This window comes from Podarcis raffonei, chromosome 15 (genome assembly GCF_027172205.1).
Source record: "Podarcis raffonei isolate rPodRaf1 chromosome 15, rPodRaf1.pri, whole genome shotgun sequence".
Classification (NCBI taxonomy): domain Eukaryota; kingdom Metazoa; phylum Chordata; class Lepidosauria; order Squamata; family Lacertidae; genus Podarcis; species Podarcis raffonei.
The window spans coordinates 5,024,353-5,036,460 of record NC_070616.1 but is presented as its reverse complement, the minus strand read 5'-3'; the positions used below and the strand labels follow the sequence as shown (position 1 = coordinate 5,036,460).

The 12,108-nt window shown below is 43.8% G+C and overlaps 1 protein-coding gene across 2 annotated transcripts in view; it reads right to left on the bottom strand.

Annotated features, from left to right (window-relative positions):
• Positions 1 to 12,108, bottom strand: part of BRIP1 (BRCA1 interacting helicase 1) — a 205,777-nt gene that overhangs the window by 66,706 nt on the left and 126,963 nt on the right. For both annotated transcript variants that reach the window (XM_053367674.1, XM_053367675.1), the window contains exon 23: positions 3,778 to 3,851. In XM_053367674.1, the coding sequence (XP_053223649.1) occupies positions 3,812 to 3,851 (40 nt within the window). In that variant the 3' untranslated portion in view covers positions 3,778 to 3,811. The remainder of the gene's footprint in view (positions 1 to 3,777; positions 3,852 to 12,108) is intronic.

Below are 12,108 nucleotides of genomic sequence, written 5' to 3'. Positions count from 1 at the left end.
GGGGTCGAAGCATGAGAATCAGAAGAATTATATTCAGATTTTTCAAAGGCGCACGATTCCTGGAGTTGCAGGGGTAGTGAAAACCAAACACTTTTCTTTCCATTAGGTTTCAGTGATAACATTCTGTGCCATTTTAATAGACTACGTATCTTGAATTACAAGAACGCACATATACATCGGCATATACAATCCCTTAGTGAGAGGGAAAGATCTCAGTTATTCGCAGGGCACTCAATACCATTACATAATAGCCCTTTCCAAACAAGCAAAAGGAGGCAAAGTTTTTAGCTGGGGATTTAGTCACACTTCATCAGGATCGCGTTTACACGGGGCCCAGCCAAATGCAAGTGAAAGTTTTACTGTCAGTTCACTTTGCATGTGCTATTACTAATCCACATGAAGCCTGCTGAGCTAAACCCCCAAGGTGCAATCAGTGTTAAAATGTTGTGAAGAGAGTGTTTAAAGTTGAGGTTAAATGCATTTGCCAAGGTATGGGTTTTGTCCAATGACAAGCTGAAAGTGAAACGGGCAGAGGTTGGGGGGGCGTGTGTGTTGCTCTAACCAGATATGTGCCATAAACACGGCAGGGTTACAATGCAAAGGTTGCCTACGCACCAGATATGCTGCTGCAATCATCGTTTTGTAGATATGTATGCTTCACAATTGTCAGTTGGCAGTCTGGCTACTGAGTCATCCAGTAGACAAAACGGACACTGGCAATTTCGGAAGAGAAATCACTCCCACGAGAGGCTTCAAAAGAGGATGATACCAACTCAGGGAGTATCAATGACTGCTGATGTTCTACCTCCACTGCTAGAGGCAGTATGCATCTGAACGCCAGTTTCTGGAAAGTGCAGGAGGAAGGTGGTGAAGGAGCATCTCAGCCCCAATCGTTCAGCCTGGACACTGAGGTCCAGCTCCGAGGAGGGCCTTCTGGTGGTTCCCTCCCTGCGAGAAGTGAGGTTACAGGGAACCAGGCAGAGGGCCTTCTCAGTGGTGGCGCCTGCCCTGTGGAACGCCCTCCCTTCAGATGTCAAGGAAATAAACAACTATCTGACTTTTAGAAGACATCTGAAGGCAGCCCTGTTTAGGGAAATTTGTAATGTTTGATCTTTTATCATGCTTTTAATATTCTGTTGGCAGCCACTCAGAGTGGCTGGTAAGATCTTACTAATAATCTCCTTTTAGTGTGCTATTCATTATTCTTATTCTTATGCTCAGGTCCTGCTTGTGGGCTTCATATGGTTATCTATGGCATCTTTTTAACTGCACTGGTTCAGTACTGGCATGTTTGCCATCTTGGGCTCCTTTGAAGGAAGTTGTGGGATATAAATTTAACAAATAAACAATATGGCTGGCTGCTGTTACAGCAGGATCCTGGTCTAGAGGGGCCACAGGCCACTTAATGGTACTGCAACTCTGCCAGGGGCTTTGCAAAATCTACCCTGGCTGCAGTAAAGCACATGGTTTCTGTTTGCAGATAACCTCCCCAGGACTTAAGATCTTCCACAGAGGCCCTTCTCAGAGTGCTCCCTCCACTCTTAGCTTACAGGAGTGGTAGCCCCTCCATGGGGAATATTCCCCCCGAGGAAGCTCACCTGGTTGCCCTCTGTACAATCTTTTTGGAGACACTAAAAAAATATTTCTCCCCTACCCCCTTCAATAGTTTTAACAGTAGCACATGTTCATTTATGGTTTTACAATGAACATCCACTTCTCCCTAGCTGGTGTTTTCTTAATGGCCGTTGTATTTTCTTTTCTTTTTGTGGCATGAGGAATTTTCTTCGATTTATATCGCAGAGGAGTTGGTTGTTTAACGTTTTTGGGACACGACTATGCTTGTCAGATTTTGTATTTGTGATTCTGTTACGTTTTCGTAAGTCGCCTTGTGGCTCTGATGTGAGGGGCGCACAAATCCAATAAAAAGTAATAAACTGAATTAATAACGGTTCAAACACATAACCTCTGCCCCTGTGGGTCCAAAGTGATGCCTTCCCTATGAGACCAAATTCATCCAAAAATGCAATTTCGAAGCAAATGGGGCAAGTTCCAGCTTGAGCAAAACCAACCGACCTGAGGAGTTTGAGGTACCTTAGAAATCTGTGTAATTTATCCAGGGGTTCCAAACAGCAGTAGCTGCAGTAGGCCTACACTGTGAGCTTGTTCTGATTAGGCAGAACCAGCTCTAAGACCGAACACTGTTATTTACAGCAGGCTTCTTCAACCTCAGCCCTCCAGATATTTTGAGACTACAACTCCCATCATCCCTAGCTAGCAGGACCAGTGGTCAGGGATCATGGGAATTGTATTCTCAAAACACCTGGAGGGCCGAAGCTGAGGAAGCCTGATTTACAGTATTTATTTTACATATTGTTATCCTGCCTGCTTTTCATACAATCACTGTCCCCCAAAGCGGAGTGCATCAATTTTTAAAAATGTCATTTCTTTGGCTCATGGATGGGACTATACTGTTCCCCCCCCCCCAGTCCCAGAGCAACAGACACCTAGAACCTAGCATTGTTTCAGGCAGGGAGGGAAAATACAAGCTCCTGTGTCTGCTGTTTCCCTGGCTGGTGGATGGGGCCCCGCTGGGTCTCTCACTTGCCCTGAATTAGTCATGGGAAGAAAGGGGTGCAGACTTCCAATGGTCCCAAGTCCCTTTTGCTGATTGCAGACATCAGCGCATGCAATCCTGGGTGAAATTGTTGAACTGTCCAGGCTTCATAGAGCCAAATTCAAATCCTCATTCAGCCATGAAGCTTACTGAGTGACCCTGGACTAAGTCACTCTCTTGCTCTCTTCTTGAGAATATAAAACATCCAGATTTTAAGAGTTTGTTTGCATTTAGAGCTGACTTTGTGCAAGCGTGAGTTACATGGCTCAGACATTTAATGTCTATTATTCATTCCTGCAAATGCGGGCGCTCAGGAGAGCAAGTCTGCATGATTAATTTGTGGCTCATGCGAGTCTTGTGCTCTCTTGTCCACACCTGTGCAGGTGGGGTCGGTTTTCTCTCTGAAGATCTACCTTTTCTTCAAGAACAACTTAAACAAGTATCATACTAAAGCTTTCAGGAAAATTTAAGTGCTCTTTAGGTTAGCAGTCTTGATAAATTCCATGCAGTCATCTAGAGAATTTTCACTTGGCAGTCCAGAACTATCAAGGTTATTTCCTTCTGAAAAATGATGTTTTGACTGGATTGGGGAAGCAGGGCGGGGGCAGAGTTTTCACTACGGCAACATGTGGCCATCAGAACAAGAGAGAGCCATCTGTTTGCAATTGGGCCTGGCTATTGTGGTCTAGTTTGCTGGTAACAGTTTGCATACTAAGCTTAGTAAAGTACACATTTAAAAAAATAAAGGAAATATAATCAGAAAGAGGTAATGTTACTGTAATTTTAATTTACTCTGGAGGAATAAAGGTCAAAATTTCAAATCTATTTCACGATGATGGGTTGGCATGGTGTAGTGCCTGAGGCTGCAGACTTTTACACACTTACCTGATGGGTGCAAGCCCCACTGAAATCAATGGGCTTACTTCTGAGCAGAATTGCAGTGTAAAAGGAGAAAGGAGGTAGGGGATTTACGGGTTCAAATCTCAGTGAAGCAGCAGAACTATTAACTGAAAAAGACTTTGACATCTCAGAAAGCACCTCTCCCATACATTGAGAGTTAATTCTCATTTGAGGTATGACAAAGTATAATACGAATAAAACAAAGTTTGTGATTGGGGAAACAATAAATATATCAAGGGAAGGCCATATCAGCATCAATTTACCTGGCTCGCCCTGTAGAACTTTCCAAGGTTTGTTCTATACAGGCTCAGAACAGCCAGGAGGGTCTGCATGGAGACTGCAAAGAAAAAAATGCTTAATTTAGATGACTTAAATCCCTAGGTGAAGAAGTTGAATGTTCCAGGCTTATAGATCCAGTTCAAATCCTCATTCAGCCATGAAGCTAATTCACTGAGCAAGTCACATTTTCTCTCTTCCACTCTGTGGTTTTAACTAATCTTTATGTTTGTTATATTGCTGAGTTACCTGTACAGGCAATCCTCATTTTGCACGGAGGGCTCCATTCTAGACCCCAACACGCGTTGACAGAGCACACCTGAGCCCACTCTGCCCTTTTACATTATGTCTTTATGACGTTTGGGGCCTATTTCTGGGTTCGGCGCAGATCACATGTCATTCAGACGTGCCTAAACCCGAAGTTGCCTGTACCAGTGGTACCTCAAGTTACAGACACTTCAGGTTACAGACTCCGCTAACCCAGAAATAGTACCTCGGGTTAAGAACTTTGCTTCAGGATGAGAACAGAAATCATGCTTCGGCGGCGCAGCGGCAGCGGGAGGCCCCATGAGCTAAAGTGGTGCTTCAGGTTAAGAACAGTTTCAGGTTAAGAACGGACCTCCAGAACAAATTAAGTTATTAACCCGAGGTACCACTGTACATTACTTAGAGACGGTCAGAATTAAGTGGTATATAAATGGACAAACTGACTGACTACTTATTAAGCTGGACAGGAGGAAAAGACTGTATACAATGCCCCAAGCGCCTTGGGAGAAAGGTGGGATGGAATAGTAATTTATTTATTTATTTATTGGATTTACGTACCACCCTTCACCAAAATATCTGGGGCAGTTCACGAGAAAAAACCACAAGATAAAAGCACAAATAAATATATTACGTGTACTAATAAATATATTAGTAGAGAATTGGCTGTAAAGCTGTCGAGTAATGCCAAACGAATAATTCCTTTGATGTTGTCGGCAAGGTTTACAAAAGCAGAGGCGGGGAAACTCAGTTATGGATTTACTACGTGGACTTAGGGTGAAGGGAGGCTGCAGATCTTCAGGAGTTGGACTGCAACTCTCAGCATCCCCAACCACTGACCATGCTGGCTGAGGCTGTTGAAACTAGGAATGGTTTTATAAAAGCATTTACAGGCAACTGCTTAGAAAAAACAAAGCTCTTTTTGCACATGGAATGAACATTATATTGGACTCATCCAACAAGCTCCAATATGAAATCTCCTCTCATGCTAAATAAGCACCTGGGCTGAGATAATGATTCTGGGAATCCAGAGTTGAAGCCTGAGCGCCATTAATAATTATTGGATTAGTTGTTTTTTTAATCTAGCTCATTGTTTCATTTTCTATATATACAAAGTGATCCATTAAAAGATTTTCTAAAAGCTTTTGAAGACAACTAGGGGTGGAAAGAAATCTGGTTCAGTTTGCATTTAAAGGCAAACCTGATAAATTCACACTTTATGAAGCTGTATGCAAAACGAACTACAGCTATATTTTGAAACTCACTTTTCTCTGAATTTTGCAACACCGTTCTCCAAACAAGCAACACGTATACAAAAATGCAAATACTAGAGTGAAGTGTGCATAAAATGCATATAAACGTGAATCTAACATGCAATACATTATATTAGGGGGAAATGCTGCAAAAAAATATGTATTTGGAGAAATTTTCATCAGGATTTTTTTAAATGATAGCAATAATCACAAACTGGTGGGGAAATGAACTGACTGGAGAGAACAAGAAACTGATACCGTATTTTTCGCTCTATAAGACGCACCAGACCACAAGATGCACCTAGTTTTTGGAGGAGGAAAACAAGAAAAAATATATTCTGAATCTCAGAAGCCAGAACAAGAGGGATCACTGCGCAGTGAAAGCAGCGATCCCTCTTGCTGTTTTGGCCTCTGGGATAGCTGCGCAGCCTGCATTCGCTCCATAAGACGCACACACATTTCCCCTTACTTTTTAGGAGGGAAAAAGTGAGTCTTATCGAGCAAAAAATACGGTAAATTTGCCCATCCCGAAACACATCGCACTGCCTCATTTTAACACAGTTAAACGGCTTCAGGTAATGTTGCCACAAGACGATCAAATAGAATGCAAAAGAAGGGCAGTAAAGAGTGCAGGTTTTCCCTCCCCTTGGAGTCATCACATAGGCCAGCACATTGTGTGTGTGTGTGTGTGTGTGTGTGTGTGTGTTTGTGTGTATCTCTGCACAGAAACAATTAACTAAGAGGAACTTCGCCAGATGCTTGGGAACGTAACTTGCTCTTCAATTATATTTACTCAGCATCGACTCAAAACGAAGTGCACTGTTAGCAAGACAGGAAAACCTTTTAAGATTACTGTCTGATAAGGGCATGCGTAAGCTACGCAGTAAATCTTAACAGCGATGGGGGGGAGAGAGAAAAAGGAAGTTATTAAGCCTACTGTGCAAGGAATCACATAGTCACCATATCATGATGGAAAGTTTCTAAACTAAAACATCTGATCTGTCGGTTTCTTCAGAGACATGGCTGAATGTAAACATACCCAAGGCAGATTTATTAGTCTGTGGATAGTCCTCATTATTTGAAATGCATGTACACGCACACACACCTAATAGCTATCAGAAATACTTCATTTCTAGAAGTCGTGATTTTTGACCTGGAAGACTTTCCCCAAATCCAGATGTGTGGTGGTTGGTGGCAGTTGCTCAGCAGTGAATCAAAAGTATTTTGTCTACGCTTAAAACCATTATTTTCTTTTATTGCTGCTTCACATGTGCTCCTGGGCTGTGTGGGTTTAGGTTTAAAAGTTTCAGATCCAATTGAACTTTAGCCATTAGTATACTGCCCAAAACATTAAGAAAAATATTGAGGCCAAACTAGCCATTAGCCAAATGTTTCTTGCCAAGGACAGCAGCTGTGAGTCTACAGTCTCCCTCTATAATGAATAGTACAACCTGCCTGCCTCCTTTTGTCATCGTAAGCCACAGGTCAGTGGTAAAGAACACCTGCTTGGCATGTAGAAGGAACCAGGTTCAATTGCTGGGGTCTCCAGCTAGGTCTGGGCAAAACTTTTCATTCGAAACCTTGGAGAACCACTTCTGAGTTAGTGCAAACTAGTATTCTTTCCTTCTTCTAGACCCAGGACTCACCTTTAACCAAAACCTGCATGTGGAGACCCATTCCTTAATATTTTATCATAAATTTATGTGGAGAGTGCTGCAGTTGCAACCCAACTTAGATCAGACTGTGACTCAGAGGTGGGGTTTCAAAACCACCAGTTGAAGAGCGATGCTGTTTGACCAACCTTTCCAAACTTGGTGCTCTCCAGGTGTTTTGAACGACAACTCCCGACATGGCTGAGGACATTACGGAGGGCATTTAGAGGGCATGAGGGTGGGGAAAGCTGCTGAAGACAACACCAAACTAGATGGGTAAATGGCCCCTTTAAACTCTGACCTAGATAAAGGTAAAGGAACCTCTGACCATTAGGTCCAGTCGTGACCGACTCTGGGGTTGCAGCGCTCATCTCGCTTTATTGGCTGAGGGAGCCAGCATACAGCTTCTGGGTCATGTGGCCAGCAGGACTAAGCCGCTTCTGACGAACCAGAGCAGCGCACAGAAATGCTGTTTACCTTCCTGCCAGAGCAGTACCTATTTATCTACTTGCACTTTTGACGTGCTTTCGAACTGCTAGGTGGGCAGGAGCAGGGACCGAGCAACAGGAGCTCACCCCGTTGCGGGGATTTGAACCGCCAACCTTCTGATCGGCAAGTCCTAGGTTCTGTGGTTTAACCCACAGCACCACCCACGTCCCACAAAACTCTGACCTAGGGGTTTAAAAACCTAGGTCACCTCTGTCTAGATCGATATTGGTGTGTTTTATGAACTAGCAATTTTACTGTGATTATTTTGCATGCGCAAACCACAGAAGTTCCAGGGAGATGTTGACAAACATTAGAAAGCAACTAAGCATGTTCCTATGAAGCTGCCTTATGCCAAGGGTTTCAGATGGCAGTCTTGCCCAGCTCTGCCTGGAGACCGCAGGGATTGAACTTGCAGCCTTCTGCCCCGAGCGCCTCCTTCCCCCCATTGCTGCAAAGTGGGTCACTTATAGAGAGGGCTTTCAAAAGCAGGTTTTGACATGGTGTTGGAGCCCAGACTACCAAGTACACCCTGTTCAGCTCTTTAGAGCCAGGCCAGGGATACCATGCGTGCCAGAGCAGGGGCCGTGTCGTGATGGACGAGGCTGGGTTTAAGAACTTTGCATGAGAGATACAAAACAGAAGGCAAAGAAAGGCTGAAGTGCGGGGTAAGATTTACGATGTTCAATTATTTCCCTCACAATTCCCCCCTCCCTCTAGGGTACAAGCACATAATATATTGTACTTTCCATTACCTGGTACAAATATAAAACATATCTGAAAAACACATTTCATCCCTATAACATATTAAAACAACAAGAAAGGGGCCATGGCAGGGTTTGATAGATTAACTGTCGCCCACTGATGTTGTGCCATATTAGTTAACAGCAAATTAATATCATCGCACACATTTTATTCCCCCTTACATCTTACAAAGAAAAATTAGGCCAGAAAGCCTGCAATTCTGAAACTCCTGTATTAAATCCCCAAAAGCCGTAACAACACACAGTGGAGCAAGAGCAAACCTTGCCCGTTTTGGCTACCCCGGGACATTTCCTTTAAGCCACCGTAAGCTCCGACTCAAAGCCGCAGAGACCCTCTTTTGCGATCTAGATTCTACTTGACACGCATGTATTTTATGAACTGGCATATTTCACTGCATTTATTCTGCATGTCCTTATTGTGATCTGAAGCCAGGGCTTTTCATCAGCACCCAATTGTTAAAATAAATCCAAACAACGCAATAGCTTTGGGGTTACGTAGTTGTAAGAAGCAGTAGAAGGTTGAAATTTTTTGGCACACATGAGTAGATATAGATGAAATCGATTTCATTTGTTATGAATTAATTCACACACACCCCCCCCCAACAAATGATAGCCACATGGATCCTCCATCTTCAGACGCAGTTTGCTGCTGAATATGTGTTGTTGGACAAGGTGGGCACAGGGACATAGGAAAAAGCCTTACACTGAGTCAGTTCATTGGTCTATCTGTCTTAGTGTAGACACAGACTGGCAAATTGCTCTCCAGGAGTTCAGGTAAGAGTCTCTCCCAGTCAAAATGGAGATGCAGGAGATTAAGTCAGTGGCCTTCTGCCTGCTATGGTTTCCATACCCTGCTCTGGGTTTCCTGGAGGTTGCCCTGGGGGGCTCCCGTCCAACAGCCTCAGATGCAATCGTCTCCTTATGTTCATCAAAATAAAATAAAAAAATCCTTCCAGTAGCACTTTAGAGACCAACAAAGTTTGTTATTGGTATGAGCTTTTGTGTGCATTCATGCATGCACACAAAAGCTCATACCAATAACTACAGCAGACCAACATAGCTACCTACTTCTATCTAGAATTACGTTCATCGGTCCATTTGATTTTCTCTGCAGTAGCCAGAGTCCATGATACATCATTTAAATGCACAAACCTGACCTGGCCTGTTTCCAAACAAAGAGAAGCACATGTCGTCAGAAAGCCTTATATACTGTTGAGAGAGACATCCTTTTTAAAAAAAGTGGGAACATTTAACTAGTTGGGATTTGCTGATGGTAATAAATACATTGTATATCTGGGGATTCGTGACTTTAATACTTAACTCTGGGTGCTAAAAGGAAAGAAATGAAACATTTAAAACTGCTTATATATTTAAATTTACAGGTTTGTGCATTTAAATGATGTATCGCTGACTCTGGCTACTGCAGAGAAAAGCAATCACAAATTACATATTTCTAAAGGAAAGAAAGACCCTAAACAATTCTACGCCGTTTGGTGGGATTTCATTTCTTATCTATCCAGTTCAGATATACAAAACTCTCTTCCTCCACCAAAATACAAAAACCGGCTTTCATGAAGTGTTTTGCTGCTTTATTTTTCTACATTATCTGCTCTCTATTCATTAGGAAAATACAACCTCTACTGCTGCTATGTTTAGTAATTTCAATCAGCTTTCCCCCTGTTTGTTTGTACTTTTGATTTTATAGTAATAAAAAAAAGCCATGAAAAGAAATAAATCCATAAATTTGGTGGTCTGGTGGTCCCATATGGTAAGGTTTTGTTTCAACTTGGGAGGGAATCAGACAAAGAGGGTTGGGAAAGGCAGATGGTGGCAGGAGGAGATGATGAGGTTAGCAAATACAATCAGCAACCAGACGTTAGCGGTTTTGACAAGTGCCATTAAAGACAGCCAAAATAAAGCTGTCGCCTAAATGCTCCATGTAGGGGAATTCAGAGGGAACCTGGAGCCCATCAGTGCTAAATCTTTTAACCTCCACAAGAGAAGAGGAACAATCTCCAACCATCTACAGAATAGGAGGAAAGGGGATGTCTAGCAACTATTGGTGGCGCTCCAAGGATAGATTCACATTTTTTAAAAAACCGAAACAAAACCAAGCAATCCCAACAGTCCCCAGGTATTCGTGAGGGAAAATGGGTTGTCTGACCCACAATTCCTGTATAAAAGGTATTGGCTATAAAAGGAGCAGAAATGGCTTCTTCCCATACCTCTAAGAATTTAGTTTGCATTTCTCTCCCTCTTCTCTCTCTGTGAGGAGGAAAACAAATATACTTTTAGGAATATTAAGTTATGCTCCAGAAGGGAAAGAATATATCTCCAGCAAAGAAATTTCAAAGGCAGACTCCAGCATGAAATCATTGCCTCGAGTTTTAAAAGATGGTTCATTCTGTTTGAGCATAAATAGAGTCAATGGTTTTGCATTTCCCTTCAGGTGTCTGTTAACTTAGCATGCTGGGGGCGGGGGGGAGTATTGCATTATTGGCAATTAGTTATTGCTCAACTTCTTTTGCAGACATTTAGGCTTCCGCTGAATTGCCACAGAATGTACTTTCATTGCCACCAGCCACCTTGCTGGTGCTAAGCATCTGCTCAGGGTTTAGATGGGATAAACCTTGGGACCACAGGGCTCGAAGGGGGTACAGCCCCCAACCCAATACATAAGGGGCCGAGAGTCTCGCTTGCGTTGAACAACAGGTAGTTAGCAATGAGATTGGCAGGTGACCACAGTGAGCCTTTGACAGTGGGGCAGTGTCCCCCCACCCTCTGCTTCCTCACCTGGGTTTTGCTCTTCCCCATCCTAGTGACTTCTGCCCCCCAGCACACCCCTTTTAGCATGACAACCCCCCCCCCATCATTTGACCCACACTGCAGTGGAAATCGCAAATAGGACAAAACAGGATGATTGCTCTGGAGAGACTAGAGAGTGATTGGCGATGGCCGGGTTTGGCTCCCTGGCCGCTGGCTGCCGACCCCTTACAGAACTCAGCCTCCACCTCTTAAAACTACACAGAATGAGGGAAAACAGTGCCTTGTCTCCACACGTATACCAGCAGCTGGCAGAAGGACAATTGGGACCTACTGGTAGCTCTCCGGGTGATTTGCAGTAAATAAGCAATGATACAGAATCCCAACCATTTAGCAATGCCAACAACAAAAGGCCTTCCCTTAAATGAGTCTGATGAAATCAATAAAGCTTTGGGTAAAAAAGGAAATGTGTGTGGGTTCCAGTTCTGGGTTGAGCATGTGCTCAGGGGCACCATATTCTGTTCCAATGCTAGATCCCACAGAGGAATCAACAAGGTCGGAGGTGCAAGGCTAGGTTGAAGGTTGCTGGAGCATGGACAGGCCTGCCAAAATTGGGAGCAGGCTGAGGCCTTGTGAACATCTGTCTCCAGACTACCTCCTCCAGGCTCCACCCCCTTGTGGCGAACATCAGAGGCTCCTAGGGCCAGCTCTCTGGCCTGAAGATGGACTCTGCTACTACGTTCCATAGTTTTCATCTTGGCTTGCTCCTTGCACCGCCAGACTGGTGATGTGTGTAGGGAGATATCTGGTTCTTTAAAGGAAGATGCTTGTGAAGATCTGGGCTCTGGCCGTATAAGTTCTGGGGGACTCAGAAGTTCTTCTGGGGGCCCCTGTCCAACAGCCTCAGGCACAATGGTCTCCTTATGTTCATCAGTCCACTTTGAGCCTGGAACCTGACTCGACTTTCCATCTGGTGCCCCTGCAGCCTCTGACTCAGTGTCCAGGTCACTGGGGTCAGGATAGTGCCCACTTCCCTGTTTCTCTATTTTGCATTTGACTCTGGTTGGTGCATCTCGAGGATGTAGCGAAAAACAAAGTAGATCCAGCAAGCCTTGAGTCTGCCCACTCCTACCGTA